Source organism: Plectropomus leopardus, chromosome 22 (genome assembly GCF_026936395.1).
Source record: "Plectropomus leopardus strain MGB_pleo_1.0 chromosome 22, ASM2693639v1, whole genome shotgun sequence".
Taxonomy (NCBI): domain Eukaryota; kingdom Metazoa; phylum Chordata; class Actinopteri; order Perciformes; family Serranidae; genus Plectropomus; species Plectropomus leopardus.
In genome coordinates this window covers 23,336,821-23,363,575 of record NC_142197.1, presented here as the reverse complement: position 1 = coordinate 23,363,575, position 26,755 = coordinate 23,336,821, and the positions used below count along the sequence as shown (strand labels likewise).

General features: G+C 39.6%; 1 protein-coding gene across 2 annotated transcripts; it reads right to left on the bottom strand.

The window, feature by feature from the left end:
- Positions 1 to 260: 260 nt before the first annotated feature.
- ppp6r2a (protein phosphatase 6, regulatory subunit 2a) lies at positions 261 to 26,443 on the bottom strand. Of its 2 annotated transcripts, none has more exons than XM_042511009.2 (24): positions 25,997 to 26,443; positions 20,739 to 20,908; positions 19,004 to 19,258; positions 17,510 to 17,696; positions 17,158 to 17,295; positions 17,000 to 17,065; positions 16,756 to 16,868; positions 15,268 to 15,375; positions 14,973 to 15,099; positions 14,166 to 14,318; positions 13,394 to 13,618; positions 13,223 to 13,287; positions 12,516 to 12,631; positions 12,342 to 12,427; positions 9,997 to 10,077; positions 9,283 to 9,380; positions 7,892 to 7,949; positions 7,579 to 7,706; positions 6,519 to 6,640; positions 6,285 to 6,429; positions 5,110 to 5,198; positions 4,777 to 4,966; positions 2,694 to 2,801; positions 261 to 1,797 (listed from the first exon to the last, which is right to left on the bottom strand). In XM_042511009.2, exons 3-24 carry the CDS (start codon positions 19,228 to 19,230, stop codon positions 1,749 to 1,751), a joined length of 2,679 nt encoding a protein of 892 aa, XP_042366943.2. In that variant the 5' UTR covers positions 19,231 to 19,258; positions 20,739 to 20,908; positions 25,997 to 26,443; the 3' UTR covers positions 261 to 1,748. The 2 variants fall into 2 exon arrangements, with proteins under 2 accessions (XP_042366943.2, XP_042366942.2); XM_042511008.2 differs by having other exon boundaries at positions 15,262 to 15,375; positions 25,997 to 26,442.
- Between the last annotated feature and the right edge of the window lie 312 nt (positions 26,444 to 26,755).

Here is a 26,755-nt window from a genome sequence, read left to right as displayed (position 1 = left end):
TTTTACATACTGCAATTGACAGACTACATATTGGGACATACTAAAGCTTTTTTGCCATACTTTGTAGTATTGTTGCAGTATTGGGACGCACAGTCACTCTCCTCACAGCCTAACTGCACCTGTTGGGGGCGGGACAAATGACACCTTTATCATCCTTAAATGAAGCACGTCTGCAGGGATGTGCACGGACTTTAAACCCGACCAGGCGGCTGGATCTTTGCAGAGGTGGAAGGACAACAACCAGACGGGCAAAGCATAACTTTTGGTATTAATGTGGTCAACCAGACACTTTTAATTTCTTTTTTTTTTCTTTTCTTTTTTTTAACAATGATCGTAGAACCTGATCGCTGTCAAATGATTAAAGTAAGTACACCAAAGAGGCCTGGAGCTCTGCAGAACTCAGACCTGCCCTCTTTCCAATCCTGCTGCTCAGAGACAAATAAAATTAAACTTTAAAAAAAGAAAAAAAAAATAATAATACAGCGTCACTCTTACCAGATGCCACTCTCGCCCCGTGAGTAAGTGCTTGGTGGAGAGAGAGAGAGAGAGAGAGAGAAAAAAAAGGACAGACAACAATAGTAATCTCAAGATTGCTTGTAAAATTACTTTTAAATGTAGATAATATTTGAATATAGGTAGATAATGTTCGGTTGATTTAAGGGGGGATAGCAATAAGAACTTAAAGGTCAATACAATCAGAAGGTCTTAGCTCACTAGCTAGGTCAACAGAGAACCGGTTATACATGCACTAAAAAGAAAAATAAAAAAACAAAAAGGGAAAATTTTAAAAATCAGAACGATCAAGTTGAGATTATATCCAAATTTGTCTGCCCCGAAACTACACCAAATGAGACGCTAAACTGATTCTTTTTAAAAAGAAAAAGTTGGATTTCATTTTTTAAATAAAATGGCTAATTGACATTATTGCACATGAGCAAAAGACAGTAATACTATTAGAGCTCTGTTTATCGACCCGCCCCTCCTCCTCCTCCTCCTCCTCCTCCTCCTCCACCGACCCTCCTGAAGCACTTCAGAACATTCAGAAACCTGGTGATGTACGACAACAAGATGTTTCATCAACAACGACCAAAGAAAAGAAAAAAAACAGAATAATGGATAAAAACCTTGATCTGGGTGAGAGGACAGATAAGACAGCCAGCAGAGATGAGGGTTGAACACTTACATTGTGCTATAATGTACAGTAAATGGCTGCATAAGTGCTTTTTCTTAAGCTTGAAGAAAAAAAAAAAAAGAACCCCCCCAAAAAAAAAAAAAAGGTATTTATTGTTGAGGCATCGTTTAAAGTTAGCCTGTGCTATCCATTCAGGGGTGACGACGTAAAAATCCCTAACAACGGGATTCCGACGAGCAAGTAGGAGAGAAATCTTTCAGGACATAAAAAAATAATAATGACGATGTTACTCCTCGGATTCTGTCATTTTTCGAAGATCGCTGCTACATTAAAACCGCACGTAATTATGTGCTACATCGGGAAAAAAAGGCTTTGAAGATGATTCCTCTACTCTCTGTCCGTCTGTTGGTATTTCTTTTTTTTTTCTTTTTTTTTTTTTACATGTTCCGCCGCCTCATTATTGGTGTTGATTGGCAGTGTCCAGGTCCAATAACATGGCCGAGTGATTCAGTAAAAAAACACCGTAGTTGCAGTGAGGTTATTAAGGGGGAGTCACTCTGGAGGAGGCTGACAGTCCGCGGCACCGTCGCTGATGGATTAAGCAGCGGGCTCGCGCTCACACCGGCCCGTTGACCGACACTTCCTGGGGCGGTGGCGTTTCCTCTCTGTTGGGAGGACAGAGGAAACGGTCACATAAACACAGACACTGAGAGGATGAGCATCTGAGCGAGGGGACAGCTACAGTCTTCATCTCTCCCCGATCAAAGACTGTGGAGCCAAAAGAAGTTAAAAAAGTGGATTTTAAATCACAATCAGCCCTCAGCGTCAGCAGTGTTTAGCGGCAGTTTTTCACGATGACACAAAGAAAAACCCATTTTGAAAAGTATAAATGACCATTTTCAATTCCTGTGCTGTTTTTTGTTTACTAGGTAGAATTACTTTCACCATCAGTTCATCTGCAGATTTCTTTCTTCATTCTTTGTTCAATCAAATATCAGAAAACAATAAAGATAAATACCTTTTTGTTTTCTCCTTTGTTTTTTTATTGTCATCATTAAAAACAGTAACAGAAAATAGGTCAGAAAGAATACAGAAGATAAAAAAGGTGCCGGAGAAAGAAACCCGAATGGGCTTATAGAAATACCTCACTGAAGGTTATACAATAAATTACAATATTCTGATACAAGCAATAAACAATGAGGTCAGCAAAAAAATGTCAAAAAGATCAAGACAAATTATGAGTGTGCACGTGCGTGTGCGTATGTGTGTGTACATGCAGGCGCATGTGCATGTGCGCATAATTATACTGTAGGTTTAAAATATTCGAATGAAGGCTGTCGGGGGTGTACGCTGATGCTGTGAGTTTCTAAGCGCCTGTCACCAGTTCTTAAGGCCCACAGTGATGTCGTCAAAGGTGTTTAAAAATATTTTCATTGTGATATCAAAAGAAGGTGGCATTTCTTCCCATAATGTGTGGAAATCGATCAGATTTCTCCAGAATTATTATTATTCAAAGTGTCGGGTCATTATTTCAGCACAGCGTGGACGTGTGAGCGCTTACTTCCTGTCAGTCTGTGTGGTTACAGGTGAATCCTCAGCAGGCTTCTGCTCTGTCGCTTTTGGAGGATCTGACAGGGAGAGTTTCTCCAGAGACACCGGACTCTCCTCGCTGCAGGACACACACACACACACACACACACACACACACACACACACACACACACACACACACACACACACACACACACACACACACACACACACACACACACAGAGTTCAGTATACTAATACACTTTCTGCACAGTTTCAAGTTTACATCTGCATCTTTGAACTTTTTCTTGACTTTGCTTCACTCTTTTTCTCTGTAGCTGACCTTTGACCTCTCGGCACAGGCAAAGGAAAACATTTTCTATTTTGGGCTCAGTAAACAAAGCACTTCGTTTAGCCGTTTCAGTTGGAGGTAATCAGCATTTATTACTCAGCGCTCATCTCAAGAGGAAAATGATTTGACTGCGTAGACCCTGGAGTCAGCAACAGTGGTGTGCGCAATGAGTCGACTAGTCCATCAAATAAGTTGCTACCCTCGCTAGTCAGGAAATAGCAGTCAGTAAAACTTTATTAACACACTCAAAAGAAAATTAGGAGAGTTTAGATCGACTCTGATCATCAACGGTTCTTTCTCTTTCTCTCAGTCTCATGGACAGAAGTACGTGTGCATGTTTGAATGAACACTAAAAGTCTGCAGCTGTCAGCACACACACACGCACACACACACACGCACGTACGCACACACACACGCACACACACACGCACGTACGCACGCACGCACGCACGCACGCACGCACGCACGCATGCTCTCTCTGCCTAGATGTTGTTTGTGAGTGTTTTTGACATACTAAGTTAAAAAACGTTATTTGTTCTCTTCTTCTCATTATTTATTTTTCTTATCTTTTATATAGCGAGTTTTCGAGCTTTGTATTCTGATGTTAGATGTTCATAACGCACGGAACAAAGCGCCAAACATTTCAGCGGCGTTCAAACTCAGATTTGGTCATTGAAAACTGTGATAAATGCTTTGAAGTGGCTCCTATAATGGTCAAACTTCTATATAAAATGATGCTCAATTTTGGTTAGTTTTTGAGTGTTTTCTTTCATACTAAATCGACTAGTCTGAGTTTAACACTTCGGCAGCTGGATCAGTTTTCTTGTGCTGCATTCTAAAGGCTTTACAAGCATTTAAATCTCTGGATCCTGATAAACTGGTCTGATTTCATTACAAAAACACCAGAAAAAAAGTACCTTGATGAGAAATGTCCCACAGACCATATTAGACCATGTTTACTAGAAATGATCAAAAAATAGGTAAAATGCCCAGAAAACTATATTTATAATTCTATAATAATGTTTCAGAAAAAAGGACAGAAATTAATGTAATTTTCTTGTTTTTTTTATACTTTCATTTCTCTTTTGCTTTATTTCAGGTAATGTTGTTGTAACTTTTTAACAATTTCTTGCTATTTTTTAGCCATTTCTTTCATTTCATAAGTTGCTTGTCACTTTCTTAAGTGTTGTTTTTTTTTTTTGTTTTTTTTTTTAGGAAATCAGGGCAATCTGCTCAGGTTTCAAAGGGTTAAACTTCTGACAGGTAAGCTGCTGAAACATCGAGGTTTTTCTGTGTGAATCATCAGCGGAGCCAAGCCGCCGTTTGCACCAGGAGATAAAGGATTGTTATGTGTTTGCGCACATATTTTGACTTTAAGTGAGGCGATAAAGCTGACTGAGGACCTGCAGTGGATTTACTGGTAACTTCAATGTTCTAAATAAAATGGTAATTTTTCACACTAACATTAATTCACGATAACTACTCGGCTGTCGAGTTTCAAACGTCTTTGCAGATCTCCGTTGAAGCTGAAGTTTGTGTGAAGCACCAGAGAAGCTCCCAGGATGTACTTTTCTTAGAAAGGCAAAACTGAGTGAATCCCGTAATTTCAAATCCCAGTCCAGTCTATAATTACCTCAATGTGGTCATTATGTTTCAAATTTAGACCTTTATGCACACAGAGCACTTTCATGAGTGTGGTACAGAGTGGACCGGTCAACACTCAGGATCATGCAGCTAAGTTTTCGGCTAAAAGGTGCAAACCTTTTGAGGTCAGCTGTCTTGTTGCCGGGGTTGCCGGCTGTTTCCGAGGCGATGGCTGCGGCAGGAGGAGCGCCGGCATTTTTGTCGTCCTCCTCGCTGTCGGATCCCCCGGAGGAGCTGCTGTCTGAGGCCACGAGGGGAGCCTTCCTCCCTTCTCCCACGGGCCAAGCACCAGAGGAGGCACTAACATCTGCTCACACAGACAAAACACACAAGACAATGACTTTGGTTTTCAAATCAATCAGGATGTGTGTTTTCGGTGTGTTTCTCCAACAGACACATGGTGTTAAGTGGTATTCAGCCGAGCTCTAAGGATGCGGGTGTAACACTCACCACTCTTCTCGTGGTTTTGTTTGGCTTGTTTATCTGCATTAGTGCTGCCAGAGCCCACAGGAGAGCTGCACCTGGGCTCAGACTCTGTACTGTAGGAAACCAACAAGAAAACCAACAATCACGTTTACAGGCTGCAAAGACACAAAAGTTTCTACAAAATCTCCATGTTTGTTCTGCGTTCAATATGTAGAGTGTGAAATGGCACACATCGGTCTACAGATGGACAGCTTCTCATTGTGTGACATGACATGGGCAATTCAAAGCCATTTATTGGAGGGTATCCACATGATCGCCTGATATTTGAACGTCCCGTCTGTCGTATGAACGATCTGATAGCCTTTGCTTTTTCACAGTACTAAAGCTTTAATTAGGGGTGAGCCATAACGACAATATACTAAAGCAGCTTGTTCCACGTGTGATGTATAAAATGATTTTATTGCGATGACGTTTGTGTTGATGTTTTTTTTTTTTAGACAGTGGCGTGAAATTTGCTTGGGTGTTTCATTTTTTCCCTCCCTCTACAGGTCTCTCCCTCACACACACACACACACACACACACACACACACACACACACACACACACACACACACAGACACAGACACAGACACACAGACAAAAAGCAGGGCTTTTGCAGAGCTCCATACGGTCACTATTTAGTGGCATTTTGCAACCATGGAGCACCACTATGACCTGCAAATACTATTAATATATGAAAGGTGCTGTATAAATAATATATAAACATACATATAAATCAATTTTGACTGATTGATAATTTTGTTTGTTCAATTCTCTTTCTCTCTTTTTGTAAAATGAGTCGAGAGACAAAAGCACAACCTAACTTTAACATTTACCAACAAGAAATGTCTGACCCTCTTCCCCGTACTGATACGTCAGCACCTCGTTTCGTGAAAGAAGCAGCTGCAGTGTGTGTGTTTTAATTAGTGACGATCAGCAGTTCACCTCTAATGTGCCTGAAACTTTACCACCTGAAACTATCACTCAGGAACCAAATTCAGACCACGTTTTCTTGCGGTTGAAATGCAGGTTTAGTTTTAACACTTTCATAGTGACACCTGTTGCATAAAATAACCCTAGAAATTTAAAATCTAACTTTTGTTTTTTCTTGAGGACCATCTTAGCAAACATATTTTGGATCAACAGGTTTGTGTCTCACCCAGAGAAAGGCTGGAACTCAGTGAAGTTGGCCCAGCCACTTTCCTGCGTCTCAGCTCCGCTCCTAGATGAGCTGTCCCACCCTGCCGGGGTTTGGGATGCTGCCGTCCCTCCAGAGTCCCTGAAATTTGCTGTCCAGCCTGGACCTGGAGACAAGACCAAAAGGACTTTCAAACGAAAGCCTATTTTTGGCCGTTCAAAGGTTTACGTGACATTTGGCTGTCCTCTGATCTACCTGTTTCTGATGTGTTCTGCTCGGAGTCCTCGTCCTCGTCAGATTCAGATCCGTGGTCCCGCTCCCTGCCTCCGTTCTCCAAGCTGCTTCTGGAGCTTTCTGAGGTTTGGGACACTCCAAACCTAGAGAGTTACAGTGGGTGAAAGTTGAGAAGATATGAAAGGGTTAATAGACAGAAGCCACATTTACACTGCCTGTTCAAGGCGGGAATATGACGCCGTTTTGCTGCCTCGCTGTTTTGTATATAACGTCTGATTGTGTGGTCTCTGAGCCGGGAACGAAGGTTGTGACAGCGCCGTAACGAGGTCTGTGTAAAATATAAAGCTGGAGAGACGTGACCATGGGCAGCACGAGTGTGACGTTTTGATGACATCTTTATGCTTGTGGCCCACCGACGGAGAATTAAATCACAGCTGTTAGCATAGTGGCTAATTCACAGAGGAGGAACAGCGGCCGTAAATGTCTGCAAACTGTGAAAACAGTGAGATTCAGGAGCTTCTTCCCCTCTGAGCGGAGGACGAGATCAGCTGATCAGGTAAATGATTGTGCTTGACCTGTTAAGCCTTTGTTATTGTTTATAAAGTGCTGCTGATGTGTATAAGATAAGATATGATTTTATTGTCCCCGAAAGGAAATTTGCTTTGGACTCTGTCCCGCTACAGCACAGCATAAAAAGCATACGAACACATTCATCACCGACATACATACATCAAATAAACCTATTCACGAGGTAAAATCAACTTTATATCTGTGCCTGTATCTTTAACCCTTTGAAACTTGAGCAAAATTGGCTGATTTTCTATTATATGTCACGCTAGAGGCGGACTTTCGTGTGTATAACATCACGCCTGTCATGGCGCTTTTGATCACGAGATGCTGCGGCAGCGTGTAATCACACTCTGGAGCACACAGATGCCGCCATCGTTTGGTTCTGTGTAAAAGTGCTGGGACAATATAGAAGGAGAACTTCACTGCGGCCTTACAGCGCCATCGCTGTGTAAAAGGTGCACTAAACACCGCAGTGAGGGAACTAAAAACTAAAAACCCTCATCAGGTTTACCTTGTTCTGGATTTAGCTTGTGTTGCATAGTTCATCTCCTTCTCCTCCCAAATGTCTTCCTCCTCTTCAGCATCATCAAACTGGCGTATCCTCTCTTTACAGCAGGCTTCAAAAGCAGCCGCATTGGCCTGAACACAAACATATAAACAACATAATAATCAGACTACCAGCATGTTTTAAGTCTCTTACTTATGTTACTTGAAACAGTGTTGACCACTCAAACTCTCAAAACAGAACATGTAATACTGATATCACTGACTTTAAAAATAAAACCAGTTTGATCATTTTTTTAGTTAACCAACAAAACACTTACACTATTATCATCAGCATCTAGATTGAAGTTTATTTCGGCAATTCTGTCAAATGTGGCGCTGAGGAAAGAGAAGAAGAAAATGATGAAAATATGAACCAACATCCTGTAGCGTCATTGCTGTGGTCTTTTTATAGCAGGCCAGGCCCGAGTGTTACCATGAAATGAGATGAAGTGATGTTTGAATTGATATGAGTCACGTGTGTATATATTGCTTTTGGATTGTAAAAATCTTTACTTGCAGTTGAACATTAAAACTCTGAACTTTAAGCCTTGCATTATCGTTATGACTTGACTTCAATAAAATAAAATTCTGAAAAAGGGCAAAAAAGTGCAACAGAACAACAGGCTCATCCCACCACTCATCAGCTCCTGTCTGCTCTCAAACAGCCTCCATAACTCTCTCGCGCTCGAGCACACGCTCGCTACAGCTAATTATGAAATATGTTAACATGTGTACTGTACTTGAACCCCGTCTTGGAATTTTTTAATTTTTAAATGGTTGTACTGCGAGTATCAAAGTTTGTGCATGTTTGTGCGGTGGACAACTGAGTCCAACAATGACCATGTTCATTATAGTATAAGCAGTGAAAACCAATCGACTTTAAACCAAATTATTTGCCATTTAAATAAACATTGTATTTACTGTTTCTTTGCCAAAACATAAACCTGATTCATAAGTAAAAACCTGACCTGTTGCCACACTTTAACTTCCACAAAATAGTAATTTTGCAACTTCTGCTATTGGAAAGTTGCATTCTATCACTCTGTAATGTTGATGTTGAGTTCGACAGTGAAGAGTTAAAATAATTAAACAGAGATCAAATCAAGTGCGGTAACTGATAATTAATAAAATGTCTCATCAAGGTGTACAAAGGAAAAGCCTGGTTTATTTTGATAAGTTTCACTAGTTTAAGTGAGACATCGGTACCATGAGCGTGGCTTATGTGAGTGCCTGCTCAGTAACCATGGTAACTTGTGCTGTTGAACTAGTCCGCTCCATGGCAGGATAACTGTCAAGCTTAGTTCAGCTGCATGTCAAAGAGTCCCAAAAGACAGGTCCATATAGCGGCCTACCTTCACTTTTGTCCCGTGTTTTAGATGTTTTTCTCACAATGTGACTCAGCATAAATGTATGTGTTTGTATATTGAAAAGCGTAATAATACAAAGCTGAACTGTTAGTGGAATGGTTTGGGCCTTAAGTGGAAGTTCACGTTAAGTAAAATGGGGCTGTTTCAATTTAGCGAGGTCTCCTTAGTGCCGTTGATGGACTACCCGTCTGGTTTGGAGGTATAATGTTGTGTTGACTGCACAGGTTTTTCAATACTGAGCAGCAAATCTTGTTTCGTTTTCCTAAAAGGGCAACAAGCCGTGGAAGATTTTTACTACTCACTTGATATTTTCATCGTGCTCGCTGAACTCCTCGTCATTGAAGCCAAACTGATCCACAAAGTTGGCAGTCATCTGTTGGATCTGATAGTCGGAGAAGGCCTGGGAAGGTTGAACCGCACTTTTTAACCCTTTAACAGTCACACTAAGAAATACCTTTGCAAAAAATACACATTGTAGACCACAGGATAGGTTAACACATCATCACATCATGCATTAAAAAAAAAAATTTTCCCCATGTAATGCTTTGTAAAACGTGCAAAAGTCTGTGTAATCTGATAGAAATCTTAAAATTAAAGTAACTTTAACTTAAAAAGAAAATTTGTTAAAAATATATAGTTGAGTACAAACTGTCAGTGTTTAATGATAAAGATCTGAAAATAAAAGTAACTTCATAAAATAAAGATCTAAAAAAAATATACAAATAATAATGAATCTAGTAACAAAATCTGTTTCAAATATATGGTAAAAAATATATAAAAATAGAACTGAATAGAATTACAGTATAATTGAAATATTCAAATGTATCTGTATAAGATGAAATGGGCTTTTGGCGAGTTTTAAGGTAAGCATTTTGCAAAAAAAAAAAACAAAAAACTGTCCACTGTGCGATAACAATGGCTGTTAAAGGGTTAATTGGCCATGTCATTACGCAGAAAAGATGGATATTTCTTTGTGTTGACAAATTAACGTGGTGTGAAGGTGGAGTCTATCCTACCTGCTGGAGAGACAGGTCGTTGGGGAAGGGGCTCTCCATGTCGTCGTCTTCGCTGGACGAGTGCATGTTGTGGGTGCTTACCTGCAGGACACAGTGCAGAGGATTCATGAACGTCAGTGTCCAACAGTAAATTACAGACAACCAGTGGCCTTACTACATACACTGGAACATCACATTAACCCCTTGAAACCTGAACTTAATTGGCTTAATCTCTTTCAAAGATATGGGAGGGAGGCAATGTGAAACAAAAATATTACTCATAATTTGCAAGGAACTGGTAGAAAGTTACAAGAAGATAACCTGATATCCATGGCTTTAAAAAAGTGCTAAAAATAGAAGTTTAATTAATTAACTTTAAAAACATAATTAGAATTGAATAATTTTATTTATTTCTATTATTAATATTATCATTATTATTACTTTATTTATTTATTTTTTAACTAATTTTTGTAAGCTTTTTTCTAATTTTTTTGCATCTTTCAGGACATCTCTTGCCATGGTGCTTGTTGCCTTTTAAGTCATGATCCCTAAAGAAATCAAACCAAATTGCTTAGGTTTTAAAGGTTTAAACACTTGTGAAAGGCGTCCCGATGTAACACAAGAATCTGGTATCCATGCAGGTTTCAAAGGTTTAAAAAATGAACATGTGAACACATAGTACAGAGAAAATAAATATTAATAATTGTGCTGTGACATAAAACTCGCTAAAATTATGTTGACAATGAAGTTGTGGAACTATGAGCAGATCCTCTGTCATCCTACAGTTTATTACTGAGTCTTTCTTATCCGACACAGGTTTTACTTTAAGGGGCTACAGACTTCAAGTCCTTTTGAATACCATACTCATACATTTTCTTGCAATGCAGATGCTCATCTGCAATTTGCAAACATGCTTACTTCAGTTTCAGTGTTAATTTTGTTAACAAAAACTATGACGAAAATTTTTGGTCAACAACCTTTTTTTCCTGTGACAAAAATGATGATGAGCTAAAAATAGATCTTAATAATAAAAACTATTTCATTAAAATGTCAGTGGATTATCATCGGACTTTCAAAATGAGAGGAAAGGGGAACAGAACGGCCAACAACAATTGCGAGCAATTGCTTTCTGGCACATGAGCAACAGTATGAGCTCGGAGTGCTGTCTGGCTGGACACTCCAGTAAATAGTCGGTACCAGGATTTTTGGTCAGCCCACAAACACTCACATTAGAGGAGCATCAGCTGTTGGTATGAGTTCAGCAGTAAATAAGCAGCCGTGTGTGCCAGTGAAACCCTGCAGGGCAAGCAGCCACCTGTCCTCTCTGTACATCTGTTCCCTGCACAGCGTCTGACAGGCAGCTAGGAGGCTCAGTTATCTTTACATCTGTTCCCTGCACAGCGTCTGACAGGCAGGAGGCTCAGTTATCTGAGAGAGTAGCTCTGCTGTATATAAACAGTCTGAACTTTTCTCCGACAGCTACAAGTTTCATTTTAATCAGCTTCTCTGAGACAGGACCTGAGTTCCAACCTAAGACCAACATTCTGCAGATTTAGAAAAAATCAGACTGAAGTAAAGTTACTTTTCTGCTTCTTATTAGTGAAATCAATAGATCAGAGTTTACAGTGAATCAAAATGTTGGTGTGTCAAAATGTTTGAGTCCATAAATAGAGAGATTTTGAGCTTTTCAAATGATGATCAGTGAGTGGTGCTTGTAAATCATCCTTTAAACCTGTGAAAAACTCTTATGGAGGAATGCAAATTGTGTAGAAATAATTTGTATTTAAAAAACAACGGCATTGTTGTACAACCTGTCACCTTGATTAGAATTTCTGGGACATGTGTTGGCCTGGCTGGATAAGCTTAAATAGAAAAAACCCACCTTGACTAAAAGTTGACTAAAATGTCATGAATTTTTGTCGACTAAAATGTTGTGAGTTTTCATCGACTAAAACTAGACTAAAACTATGAATGATAAAAGTGACTAAAATGTGACCAAAAACTAATAAGCAGTTTTTTCACAAGACTAAAACTAAAACTAAATCTAAAATAGCTGCCAAAATGAACATTGTTCAGTTTCCTCCTCCTGTGAAAACATATCACTGCTCCCTGTGACCAAACTAACAGCACAAATTCAAAAAGAATAACCAGAGCCACTATTGTTATTAGAGTAAAACACTTCTGACTTTCGTTTCTTATATTCTTAATTTATTAAACTGAAAACAAAGTTCGTCCTGCTCTGACTCTGCGCTGGGCTGCCTTGTCCTGCCCTGAACAGCAACCTTAAACTGGGAGAGAAGAGGAAATGACAGGAAATTAAAAGAAAGCTTTTCGTGGAGGACCTGAGTTCTACTGAATGATCTCACCAGCTCTACTGTGTTTCTCCTGTTAGTCTCTCTCAGAGTCTCGTCCACGAAGCTCTCCCAGCGACCTCTGCAGTCTTCTGGCAGCTCTGCAAAAACAGGGAGATTACATTTCAACAACTTTTCAGTTAAAATGGTAACTGATCTGGTATCAGGCCTACTGCTTTATTTGATTACCTTTGATGAGGTCAGTGATCTGGGCCTGTACTGGTCCTTTCTCCAGGTTCTGGACCACCATGTTGGCAATTCTGGTCAGATGACCCATGTTGCCTCTCCTGGTGCCGCCCTCACCCCTGCAATTCACAAAAAGACACTTACTATGACCTTCATAGGTGTAAACTTACATCACTGCAATGCCACAACTGCACCCGTCATAACATAGGCTGGCTATTGTTCACATTTGAACTAATACCAGCATCGGTACCAGTACCTTGAATTCAGTACTGGTACCCAATTTTACCTTTTTTGTTCTTTACTCTTTCTGTAAGTTAATGTCAAAAATACAATTTTTGAAAAAGCTAAGCGGTGTCGATCTCTCTGCTTGCTTGTGTGTCTGTGTGCGTGTGAGTGTATGAGTGTTTACTTGTGTCTGCTTGTCTCTCCCTCTCTCTGTTTAGACACAACATGACATTCTTAGGAGTTCTTTGTTTACTGTTCTCATACTTTGATACTATTTTAATACTAAATGATACTTTTTCTTATGTATTTGCTTTAATGTCTTTTACATCTGTATTGTTGTGATGTCTTGATTTGTCTGAATTTCCTGTTTGCAACAATAAATTCACCCTTGGGTACAAATACAGAAACCTTGAATCTTGAACCTTGATTTCGATGCAAATGCATTTGAACACATTTTTATGGTATGGACGTAAAGAGGTTCTTACTGTATTTTATCATTCTCCTCCCAGGCGTCAAGGATCCTCTGTACTAGCTGACACTTCTGGAAGAGCTGAGGGTTCAACAGAAACGCAGAATGAAGATGGAAACAATTACTAATAATAGTAGCCTAGAAAGTTTTGCCAAGTTCAGGACATCAAGCTTTTTAGGCCACCTACATGTGCCACGAGGGCATTGTGGATGGAGGTCTGTGGGTCGCTGGTCCTGCCTGTCTCCACCGCCTCCCCTTGCGCCTCGGGGTTAGAGGCTGCAGGCTTCCCATCGTGGTTCTGGAGGCCTTGGCTGGGCCTCTCATCTGAGGAAGGATGGTTCAGGATAGCCGCCACACACAGCTCCACTTGGAAGTGCAAAAAGTTATTCCAGGAGTATTTGAAGAACAGATCCTGTTCAGAGAAAGAGATGTTGCACTACGTCAGTGACAGAAGAGGCTGAATTGTATGAACACCTCCCTCTGCAGCACGCAGTTGTCAATATGTACTCATAGTTCATGTCGGTTTTTAAGCATTTTAGCCAATTACTACACACCACGTGGCTCTCTGCCATTCTAACATGGATATTTTATAAAGTCATAATATCTGGACCAGAAATGACCCCTCTAGTCCTCCCATGCTGTTTAACCAGATCAACAGTAGAGGGTTTGAACTCTCTGTCCGCTGAACTTCACACAGAGCTTAAAATGGTTTTACATGAGGCTGCTCTAAATAAGCCACACCCACTGCCCTTTGGTCAGGTGGTGTGATAAGGTAATCAGTGCCTCCCTGCCTCATGACCTACCTTGTGCAAATCTGACGCAACTTTTTTAGACATAACACACACACACACAGAGCCACACGAAAGCATCCTCCTAAAAGCATATGAGGGCTCAAACATATCAAACTCAATGACAAAGAAGAGTCTCAATGTCCAGAGTTAAGCCAGGCTCAGCCTTACCAGTAGTAGGTCCATGGTGGTAAGATTGCAGAGCTCCTGGCAGATAGTGGGGGCACTGGTCTGCAGCAGGGCGGCCACCAGCCTGGCCACGTGAAGGCGGGCGTTCCCCAGTGGCTGCTCTAGAACGCCAACGGTCGTCAATATTGCACTTTTCTGTACCGGGAAACATGAAAGCACAAAGTTGTTTTGACACCAACACACAAGAACCCTGAGATTCTGCTTTTAGCTGTTATGCTCCAATACACTAGAACAGCCTGCCGGGGGATCTGCAAAGGAGCTAGAAATATTGGTACTTTTAAATGTAAACTTTGAACTTTTTAGTCAGGCTTTTATGTAGTGTCTTACTATCACAGATTTATGGTTTATACTTATTCTATTTTTTAAGACTAATTTTTGCTTATTTCAATCAAACTGCAAAGCACTCTGAATTGGATTGGATTTGTTTGAAAGGTGCTATTTGAATAAAATTAAATTTAAATAATTAATTGATTGAACAGCAAAAACAATGGAGGAGTAACATGGTAATACAGTGTAGACTCTATATTTATATATCAAAATCATAAACCCACATAATCTCGTAGTTTGTGTTTGAGGTGGATCATCAGGGATAATTACAAAATTTACACTTAATTTTTCTTTAAAAAGTAGTGTATGTCTACATTCGGGGGGGGGGGTTCCTATGGTATTAAATTGGGTACCGAAAATCCTAATGTTTCACTGGTATTTGCATGGGCTATCACATTTCTGGTATCATGACATGCCTGGTGCTTATGTTTAGAAACTACATTGCTTTAAAACTGACTTTACCTTAGGGGGATCCAGAAGAAGCTGCTGGAAGTCCTTTAAATGGGGCTCAATGGCATTTAAAATACTGCTGTTGACAGTGTAAGACCTTTCATAACCCTGAGAATACAGATCCATCAGCCCTTCCAACCTGGAGACACAAGCAGACATTAACATTAGGCCACTAGACTTGAGGTTATGAAAATGCTAACTTAGTTATGGAGTCAGTGTTATTTGAAATGCAAGCAAAGGGGAGCATTTCCCTTACTTTACTGACACCTAATAAGAGTCAATACAATACACTGTGACTCACCCAGACCTTCTAGTCTCCAGTAAGGTAAGTAGCACTTGAGTTCCATTAACAATGGAGGCCTCACTTCTCTCCCCCTCAAACATGTTCTTGAGGAGCCCCGCTACACTCTCCTGCCTGAAAGACAAAGGTAAGTGCCCCAGCAAATTTAAGATAGCTAGCGTAAGTTGTGATTCATAGGTGAGATGTTGCACAGACAGCATGCCATTTATAAAGGTCACAAAGTCAAACTTCCACACAAATCTGAACTGCTGTCAAACAGGCTCGGCCAGCAAATCATTGTGTACACAACAATCTTTTTTTTCCACTTTAGATTTTGGAATTTTCAAATCTGGATTCAACAATGACATACGAGTGTTTCAGTGTGTTTACCATCCCTGCCCGTGTGGACATGTAAGAGCACACTTTTTACCAGAAGCTACCAATTACAACACGTGACACCATAAACTGACAGCAGGTGGGGAAGAGGTCTGACAAGCTTCATCAGCAAATAAAGCCAATCTGGTGCCATTTTTAAAATCTGTTCCGTGATGCAGCCAGGTTTTTTACAACCCCAATGTCAAAACAGTTGGGAAACTGTAAAATGTGAATAAAAACAGAATGCAATGATTTGCAAACACGTTTTGACCTATATTCAACTGAACTGAAAATACCCATGGTATGGGTAACTTCTGTGCACATCTGTGAAGGCACCATGAATGCTGAAAGATACAGGTATTGGTGCAACATATGCTGCCATCCTGAACACATCATTTTAAGGGACATCCCTGCTTATTCCAGCAAGACAATGCCATGCCACCTTCTGCGTGTGTTACTATAGCGTAGCTTTTCAGTAAAACTGTGCAGGTGCAAGACTCCATTTGAAAATGTGTGGCGCATTATGAAGTGCGACTACAGAGAATCTGGACTGTTGGGCAACTGAACTCTACATCAAGTAAAGATTGGGAAGAATTTCACTTAAGTAATTTAAACAATTAGTGTCCTCAGTTCCAAGACACTTACTGAGTATATTTATTAAAAAAACAAAACAAAACAAAGAAAATGATTTTTTTGAACATGAAAAATCTTGTCTTTATATTCAGTTCATTACAGGTCAAGAAGATTTTGACCTTCTGCTCAGTAGTGGTAAATTTGAAGCTCACGGCAATTTTATACGTATTCACAGATATCTAGTTTTGGCAAACCCGTCATTAGAATTGTTAGCTTGTGTACTATCTGACATGTGATGTGTACCACTGTCACACTGAACATCCCACTGAGCCCCACTGAACTTTCAAACTCTATGGAAAACAAAACAAATCGTCAAGTATTCGTATTGAACAGCCAAATCCAAATCGACTGGCATAATTCAGAGTCAGGTGCAGCCCTAACTTTACTCAGCATACCAACTTTTTTGGAATTGGGGTTGCAATACACACTCACTTTCAATCCCACAAGCAACTGAACATAAGCGAGACTGACTTTCTGTTTGAGAACTTCAACCAAAAGTGAACTTACGACTCTAGTACAGCCAATAGTGGGTCGGCCTCCATATTCTCCTGCATCTGATTGGCCTGGTCTCGACTAAGGCGGATGATGTCACAAAGCGTTTGGGATGCGTTTGATTGTCTCTGAAACATAAATCATTGAATTAGAAAATCCTGATCAACAGATCCCTCGTTTAAGTTTTGTATGTAGATACACAATAACACTTCATTTGAAGGAGGATCATGATAACATATTTACAAGTCACCTCACTCACCTCCTCATCTTTGCCGGTGTGAATGAGCTCTGTGAGTCTTTGTACCAACTTCTCCTCATTAAGCCACTATAAAAATAAAAAACACAAGTGTTGTTAGACATTTTAAAAATCGGTGTTTATTTCTGGGAAGTCCACAAAGACATATTTAGAGAGCCTACATGGAGGACCTCCTGCCTCAAGGGGGCAGGCTCCACACAACTGATGAGGCGAAGCAGCAGGTCCATCATGGCAGAGGCGTCAATGTGTTTCAGCACCAGACCAATGAAGCCTTCCTTTTTCTTTAGAAAGGTTATCACCTGGAAAACAAAACAAGTTATGTGATACTTTTGGCTTCACATAGCAGGCCAAAGATGGATGTGTGATCCTTATCGTCTTTGTTTTATCTAAAACACCACACACTTGAGTTTTGCACTGTGTGTTTATTTAGCTGGCCTGTGCAGTGCATAAATAGCAGTTTTGATTGCTTATTTGCATGCTCTTTCAAGAAGTCACTATCTCATTTCAGTGTACCTGTTCGGTTTTCCTGGCAATGAGGTTGCCGATGGTTTTGCTGAAGAAGCTTGCCAGTAGAGGGTTGAGGGGTGGGTCCTGCTCCAGGAAGTGATAGAGCACCTCAAGGAGAGACTCCTCTCCGCCCAGCTTATCGTTTATAATGGACACATCTGATGTCAGGAGCTCACAAGCGATGTTGGGCAACCTTACAACAACAAAAAAAATATGATGACAAGAAGAAGCCTCTGTGCAAATAATGATTTAAAGTGGTATTTCTGAAATGTTTTCTTATTAGCTAAGCCTTAATGTTTCTATATGTGGAAAATACAACGTAACAAAGTAAAATAAATAAAATCACACAGAAAGGGGTACAGAACACTACATCTCTGTAACAAAGTATTCTTTTACTATCGCCTTTTTTAAGAGAATATATGAAAAAGTAAACAATGACAATATATGATTTTTTTTTAATGCCAGTTAATTCATGTGAGTTACACTAGGTGCCACACACCATCTGTCACGATAATTTAAAATCTACTACAAAACAAGAACTGCGTTAAGCAAATACTTCCCTGATGCCTCCACCTAATAACAAGACTAGGTCAAAACCTGATGACTGGACACTGTATGAAACTCTAGATGGCTTTGAATTGAAACAGAAAGTGGAAGTATTCACTAAGTCATGAAATCTTGATTACAGTGCTGGCCTTACAGACTGTATTAGCACAGGATTTCACGAACACCCCTAAAACACACATAAAACATGGCTTAATGGCACCAACATCAAACAAAAGTAAAAATTTGGTTCCACTATAACTCACAATGTTCACAGACAAAACAACTGTCCTTCTACTAGAAAGCAATATGCTAACATTATTAGCACAAGCCTATGACACTTTACATTGCATAAATTAGCCTAGCAGCTAGCTGAGTGTTGTACCATATGAAGCCTCAAGACTCTTGTACACCTTTATTTGGCTCACCATGTAAGCAGGAGGTCTGCAAGACAAAGTCATTTGTATGTCAAATACCCCCATGCCAGGCAAATCGGTCAACCCATAGGAAAAATCACTTTTCTAAAAAAATCATATCCAACGTGTCTAGAAATTTTCCGATCATAGCTGCTGCTTACAGGTCCACCTGAGGCTTTAGCATATTCACTTTTTCTCCATTCCCAATGATTCCCCAACTGCCGTTCTTTACCTCCTGCCCTCCGTCTGACTTCCATGCATCATCGGGATCATGTGACTGCAAACAAGCTATAAAGACCAAACTTTGCAGCAAGATGTCTGCTTTATGGATTATTTGAAGCCCTTAAATTTTCTATGCTATCGTTTTAGGGTAATCTAGTGTATTTTTCCATGAGAACTCTTTCAAGTTATCTCATGAAAACAGATTTTTAAAAAAAAAATATATATATATAACTTGTAATTATAATATTTTTAAAATGTAATTTTAAAATGACTACACTGCCATTTGCGCCACTTTCCTGTCACCGCTGTGAGGACTCACTTAAACCGGCTCCTCTCCTCCAGGTCGGCGGGCGGCTCTGTGGTGATGAGGCTGACCAGCTCCTGCATGCAGTGGTCCTGGGAGAGGAAGAGGAGCAGCCGGCGGTTTTGGGCCTTGCACTCCTGCAGGACGTCATCCTCCTCCATCAGCTCTCTCAGCGTCACGTCCTCCCTGTCCAGCAGCTGGTCGATGTGGGAGGTGGTGTGCAGGTCGAACTTCCAAAACATGGTGGCCGCTGGGACGGGGGACACAGCCCTGGGCGTTTGGACGGCAGAGTGAGAAGGGAGGGGAAAGTAAAAGGACAGAAACACAGAGGAAGAGGAGGATGAGGGAATACAGAGAGGCCCAGCAGTAGCCAGAACAATAAAAGAAAGGTGTAGGAAAGGGAAGAGTGGACGTGTAGGTGGGGAAGGAAGCATGGACAAGAAATAGATGTAAACAAAGATGCAAGCTTGAGGATTAAACCAATAATAGCTGAAACAACAAGACAGCACGATCACTTAAATATGTCCTTTTATATCACAGAGCATGTTTACATGAAATGCCACATTCTTGTATTTATTTTAAACGTCATCCACCCCCCCCCGCTCCCTACCACAGACCCATTTTTGTCATTTTAAGGGAAGACAGGGGACCATTTAAGGCCAAATAGCAGTATAACAGTAAATGCCACATTTAAGTAGTATACATCATCGGAAAGCTGGGAACCTAAAGATTAATTTGAGATGCAGGTCAGCGCAGTGTGTCAAATTTTCCAGCCATAAATCTCAAATAAACATCTGGTTTGGCACATTTCATTAACTTTGAAAATTTAGAACATTATGATGGATGTAAATGACAAGAATTCTCATGCTCATTTTATGTCTCATAAATCACTGATACTCTCTAAAATAGCCATAAAAAGCAGGACATAGCTTTGCTAAATTTCCAAGTTGGTACCAACAAAAGGTCATTATGAAAATGACAGAAAGACCAAATCTGATGTCAAACACTGGAGAGTTACTCTGATGCTGTAAGTCTATAATCCAGCTCAACTCTACAGAATGTAAATGTTAGTTTGGAATTTTATTGTATTTTCAATATAGGCAATGCATGTGGGCTATATTTAACATGTGACACATATTGTAAGTACTGTATTGTATTCTTACTTATGTATATATCTGTTGTTCAAAGTAGCATGGCACACACATTTATATTTTCATGTTTTGAACTTACATGCTAGTTGTATACATTGTATTGTAGCATAATGCGCCGTTTTATATTGTTCCCACATTTTATATATATTACACACTTCACAAACTCAGCACATTATCAATATTGTTCTTTAAATATTCACATATTAAGGCTAACTGTCTATTTCTGTATTTCTTTACATTTATATTTTTACACACTTAGATACTCAGCATATTATACATACTTGATTTTTTAAAAAATATTTACACATTGTACAAATTGGTTACGATTGCTGTATTTCTACATTTATGTTTTCACATACTTGAGCTTGTACTTGTTTCTACTTGCTATAATTCTCTGTGCAGGCATCAGAGCAACTGTAATGAACCACTATTTCCCCCGGGGACCAATAAAGTATTTGATTCTGATACACAGATTTATCAAAACACTATTATTTACTATAAGGACAGCAGCTGCATTATTGTGGTCCAGGTAAATTCAGTCATAAACTGTATAATCGCAAAACAACAACACTGCCACACAGTGAAAAGATCACACATACCAGTGGATGAAATGTGGATATCTTTAATCAGACCTCCCCCACAGGCAGGCAGGCATTTGTGTTTGTGCAGACGACAGAGAGTGTGGCGAGGCCTGGCATTTATCAGCATGGGTCTCCTCTTAAAACGCTGGCCTGTTTAGGAGATGAGACGCTGAGAGGCTCACCATAACCTGCACCACAGGAAAAACGGCGTGTGTTATTAATCAACATGACTTTAGGAGACATGACATTGTGTTAACATACCATTCAGACAGTATTTTAGATCCACGCGACTACTGTGTACGAATGCATGCATTAAGAGTTTTTATTTATGTTTTGCAAGCAGGTGACACATCATGGGTGCAAACATTATATACTCTTTCTACATGTTTTGTTCCTCTTTTGAAAGTCAACTTTGCTCTCACTGACATTTCTGCTCTATTCTTTTTTTCAATATCATGTCTTACAACTAACACACTGGGATGTCATGCAGGGTAAAATTTGGATTTACCTGGTATTAGTAACTTTGGTAGTGAGGTAATTAAGACAGTCCAGTAAGAAGGTCACCAATGCTAACCTAAAGAAAAATCTGTTGGCTAAGAGGCTTACTATTAGTAATGAAGCTGTGGACTTGATGCTGCTCCAACTGATGGCTAATAGTGACTATGATCACATAAACACAAATATTCTAGTATTATATGACAGAATTGCATATTTTATATGGGTCATGTAAGCAGCATATTGTATTTGGATATTTCAATTAGGGGTTTTTTCTGAATTTAGCATTTTCCAATGAAGATATGTGCGGGATGCTGGTGTTTTTTGGCTTTTAGGAACTTTCTTCAGAGATGCGTGCATTTGAAATATGCGTCTTAAAAGGGGTTTTTAACTGTAGCTTGCGAAACACAGCTTCTTACTTGTCTGCAGTTGGCTCTGTGCGTTGTCACGGATACACAAATCAATAAGCCAAAAGTTTATAAGGCAAGGCTGGAGTAGAGATACATGCCCTGAAGAAAAGCCCACATTTCTGGTCGGAAGGAGAAACACACCTTCTTTTAAACATTATGAAAGACTTGGATATCAACAAGGAACAAAACTACCACTTCTGATTGAACATTTAAAAAAAAAAAAAAAAAAAAAATATTTTGACACAGAGAAACAAAACTGCACAGCTGCGCAACCGTTTCACTTTTTCATATTTTGACTTGATAAACGACAAGCTGGAGCATGTTGATCAGCCACTGCAAGACTGCATGTATATGGGAATAATATTGGAATATTAACTTTCATTTGCCATGTAAACAGCTTAGTAGCAAAACTATCTTTTTCAGAATAAGGGTAAAAAACTGAACATTTTTTTGCATGTAAAAGTACTCAGTCTTGTAAGGGAGGACTGTGGTGTAGTCTTAATCTTTAAAACGTCTTTTAAAAAACACAGCATTGAACTTTATAAAGGGGGTCAGGTGCAAAATTTGTGATTCAGATAAAACATCTCCCAAATTTGACAAACTTTGAGGTTATTAACGTGACATTTGGGAACATCAATAGTTCTACAGGCTGTAGTTTAGCATAAACTTAAAATGTAAGATTTAAGACCAACACATTTTAACATCACCACTAAAGAGCTTAATTCAACACAATGGGAAAATTCACTAGATGGTCAAAGGGTTGTAATACAGAATGTCCCACACAAGACAAACAGGAAACTGCATCCCTATCTGGTCAGGTTCTTCTGTTTTGTAGAAATGTGGCAGGCTAATGTCGTTCAGCCTAAATCATATTACATGTTATGCTAAACTTTACCTTTGATATACAGTATATGAGGCTACGTTATATCCCTTCTACCTACTGGGAGTGTCAATGAAAGATTATAGACAGTTCCAAGGCTGAAACCCAATAAAATCAGGCAGGTTATTGTTGTTTAACACTGAAGCCGCTGTGTACGTGCTCATCACAGCACTGCAACCAGCGTTCCTACAGATAAACACACGTTAGATTTAAGGATTTTTTGACTTACTGAGTGCCACTTGGAATGACATTTAAGACCACCTTTATGGTAACCAAAACACAATACAAAACACGGGGGGTTACGGCCAATTTTGCCCAAATATTTATTGTAATTTAAAACGTGTTGGTTCTGCTACCTTGATCTACCTGATGTTAATGCGAAAGGCATTTGGTTATTTTTTTTTTTAAACTGATGTTCCAGATATATAGTTTTAAAGTTTTAAAATGCTGTGTCAGAAAAAAAAAGATTCACATAATTCTACTTTCGATGTCCCAAACATTTTTAAGAGTTTTAAAAGATTTATTTAATACATTTTAATACTAATTAAGGCCTTATTTTTACAATAATCAATTCAATGCCTTTTAAGACTTTTTAGGGAATCACAAGGACCTTGACTGCAACAGAGGATTTTAAATGCCCACTATCAGATGATCGTAAATGGAGAATGCATCTTAAATTATGTCAAACAAGTTTTTCATCTTTTTGTGACTACGCAAGCACGTTTAGTTTGTTGTTCCTTGTGTGGTTACCGTGGCAGCTAATCTAGATGACCGAACAAACCTGCAGCGACAAAAAACGATTGTATCAGGTGGTTTTGTCAAAGCTAACTTATCTGTCCGAGCAACATGCCACCAACTGTTGATCATGGAAGTAAAACTGAAGGGGGAAATCGAAGTGCTTCCTCCTTTTTCTTTTCCTTTTTTCTGAGGAGGACCCTTCCCTGCACATGCAGCAGCAGCAGCAGTGTCCATCTGGCATACATTTACAGAGTACACAAGTGCAATAATAACCCGCTGAACGCTCCCTGTGGACACTGAGCAGGAAAGCAAATGCTTGACTTTACATCCAAAATAGAACCCACCAGAGGCAACCTCAACAAAAACAGTCTGCTGGCACATGTAACAGACGATGAAAACAGGAACAATGGCATACATAAACGCCATACGTGTGGATGCTGTGAGCCAACTATTTTCTGTGATTAGGCAGGTTAAAAACCCATGAAATTGAGCAAAAGAAAAGTCCACCATTTACACGAGCTCTCCTTTAGCTGCTGAATGTAGAGAGAGGTGCAACTGGTGGCAACTGAATGTTTATCACGTTGCTCTAGATACAAAGTGACACGCACTACCAAATGATCAAACAGTCTGTGTTAGTGCACTTCAGAGGACAAACAAAAGCAGTTTTACTCAGACTGTTGCTGCTTACTTGCTACACTGACATTGTAAAATGGTGTGAACAGACGTGTTTGTAATGTTTGATAAGTTCTTTATAAAAACGCAGGCCAGTGTAGGGCTGGGCGGCATGGAGAAAAATAAGGTGTTTCTTTTTCCTTAGCAGCAGTTTGTCACTCACGGGGGGAATAATTGATCTGTTGCTTTGCTCAAACTGATCAGATCACACGGATGAGAGGAGCAGTTTGTAAGTGAAAGTCAACTTTTGGACCCAGCTGAATGAATGTTTAAATTTCACTTTCAATCCACCTGACATTCTGCTGTGTCATCTCTGCCTCAAGTGCACTTAATATATTCCAATAGTGCTCCAAATAACTAGTCCAGCTCCCAAAAGTCCATTTTTTTGGCAGCAGATGATTTAGTTGTGGCGGCCTGCCACAAATAAATGGGTGTGTGGGAAACCCTGATGTAATATGAAATTTACATATGCTGTAATAGATTCTTTTAACCATATTGCCCATACGTAATGACGAATGTATGTAACATTATACAAAATTATGACACTGTTGTTCAGTCTTTTTCTATTCACTGTTTTTCAGGATTAACCTATATAGTCAAACTAATTGTATTAGTCATTAATTACAGTTAGCCAGGAGTAGATCTAGACAATTCAGAGAAAATGAAATATCACAATATTTTCCACCCAATACCTCAATATCAACATTGTAGGGTAGATAATTGGTGTTTTCAGAATATTTTTGTGACAATAATTATCAGAAACTAAGATTTAATAACTCAGCGGATAGAGAAAAATAATAGAATATCTAGAAAAGTTCAGTAAGTTCAGAAAATTACATCACTTTACTGTAGTGCAGTAAAGGAGCAAAAGACGACACTTATGACATATCCAAAATCTAAGACAATATCTTGTCTCATATCATGATACCAATATAATATCAATATACTGCCCAGCCCTCGGCCAGTGACTTTACTTGAGCTTTATGATACTCCATCACAAATGCAAAGAGTTCTTGTGCTTCTGTCATTTACATTATTGATTTCCTTTGGGTTTGCTGACTGTTGAACAAGATAAGCCATCGCTTTAGACTCTGATAACTTGAGATGGGCACTTGGCATTATGTCCTACCATGTGATAGCTGATGACACATGGATATATTTTACAACGACAGCTCAACCAATAAAAAAAAAATGCATCATTTCTTTATAATAGTTTGGTATGTAAGGGGGTCCCCTATCTGTTGGGACAATCTAACAATGAGAGACACACTGGTGCGTTGCTAAAGAAATGTAAACTGAGCTGCAGTAGCTTTGGCATGAAGTGCACATCAACTGACTTGCGGTGGGAGCTCAGATTTCTGTTTACTCCAGTGGAGGCACCACTATCCAATAATACAAGATACAAAAACAACGCACATTTACTTCACAGTAATGGTTGATCTAACGGGAATAACAGTATTCACAGTTGTCGTTTGAACTCGAGGCCCCTTATTTTATCCATCCATAACCAACGTATAAATGAAGCAGTGTGTAAGGTTACTTGATTTGAGAAACTCAGCAAGGCTTCGTTGCTGCTGGCCTCAGCCAACTCCGAATGGCTGCACTGAGGAACTTCACTCACCTCTAGCCTGTTAGTTACATGACAATTACTACATTTTAAAATAGTTGGGCTATTATTATAATCATATCATAGGATAAACAAGTCGTGTTAATCTTCGTGGCATCGAACTGCAGCTGTTAAATGTAACTCATCGACTATTTTACGTTAACTAACGTTTAGTAATCCAAGAGATTTCTTAGGCAAAGTTAGCCGATTAGCCAGCATTAGTTTCTGAATCAACGTTACTTCTACATTTTAAGACAGTAACTTAGCAAACTTAGCCAACATTTTAGCTAACGTTAGTTCCTCCTTTCCTGTGATTAGCACGTCAGCTAAATGGCTACTAACGGTTAACGTGTACTGAGCCGAGTTAGCCAACTTAAATAGCTCTCCAACTTAGGTTCAACTTTGTCCATGCAGCAGCAGAGTTAGCGTTAGCTAGTTGCTCAAACTCATGACGATCTCTCCGTCCAAAACTTACCTGTGATTGGAAGTCCGCTGCTATTCCTTCCGCCTGTATCGGACTGTTAGTTGAGTTTTTCGTCCAGCAGCCAGCTACTAAGTCACTAGCTATTCAGCTAACCAATAGCTAGCTGTGTTAGCTAACAGACTTTAGCCTGTGAGCGAATAGTGATTTGTTTTGAAGAAGGGGTCAGTCTGCGACAGCACAGGCTACTGTTAGCTAGCTCAACTTAGCTAACGTTAGTCAAATGTGGCTTTGAAGTCTGACAAATAAACAGTTCTCCGACATTAATGGCTACTTGACGTTAATAGAAATACCTGTTATTTCAGATATAGAGCGTATGACTCGCAATCGCGCACAAAGTAATTCAAACGCGGGGCTAAGTTTAGCATGCAAAGCAGGAAAAACTCAGTCATATTTTTCGAATCAAAATGGCGACATGGCTACGAGAGCGCGCAGCAGAGCTACACGGGGGACGCGCACTGACTTCAGACAGCGCTGAGCTCAGCTGAACAGTTTGGAGGACTGAAAGATGCGACAGTGCGACACTGTTGTTTTCATATTCCAAAGACCTTAAAATAATTTATTTTTATGTATTACACATGGGGGAACTTACTGTGTGCCATACTAAGACTGAATGACCTCCATGGCGTTTTTTTCCAAACAATACTGACAAATTTACTGAAATATATATGTAGTATAATTCTAAAACGTGCCAGTGTTTTTCATTGCTTATTATATAAATAGATACATAATTAATAAATAAAGATTTACCTA

Coding starts and splice junctions, on each gene's coding strand:
- ppp6r2a (XM_042511008.2), bottom strand. CDS start 19,230: ATGTTTTGGAAGTTCGACCTGCACACCACCTCCCACATCGACCAGCTG. Junction 9,381..9,996: donor ACGACCTGTCTCTCCAGCAG/GTAGGATAGACT, acceptor CAACCTTCCCAG/GCCTTCTCCGACTATCAGAT. Junction 7,707..7,891: donor TAGATGCTGATGATAATAGT/GTAAGTGTTTTG, acceptor GTTTGTGTTCAG/GCCAATGCGGCTGCTTTTGA.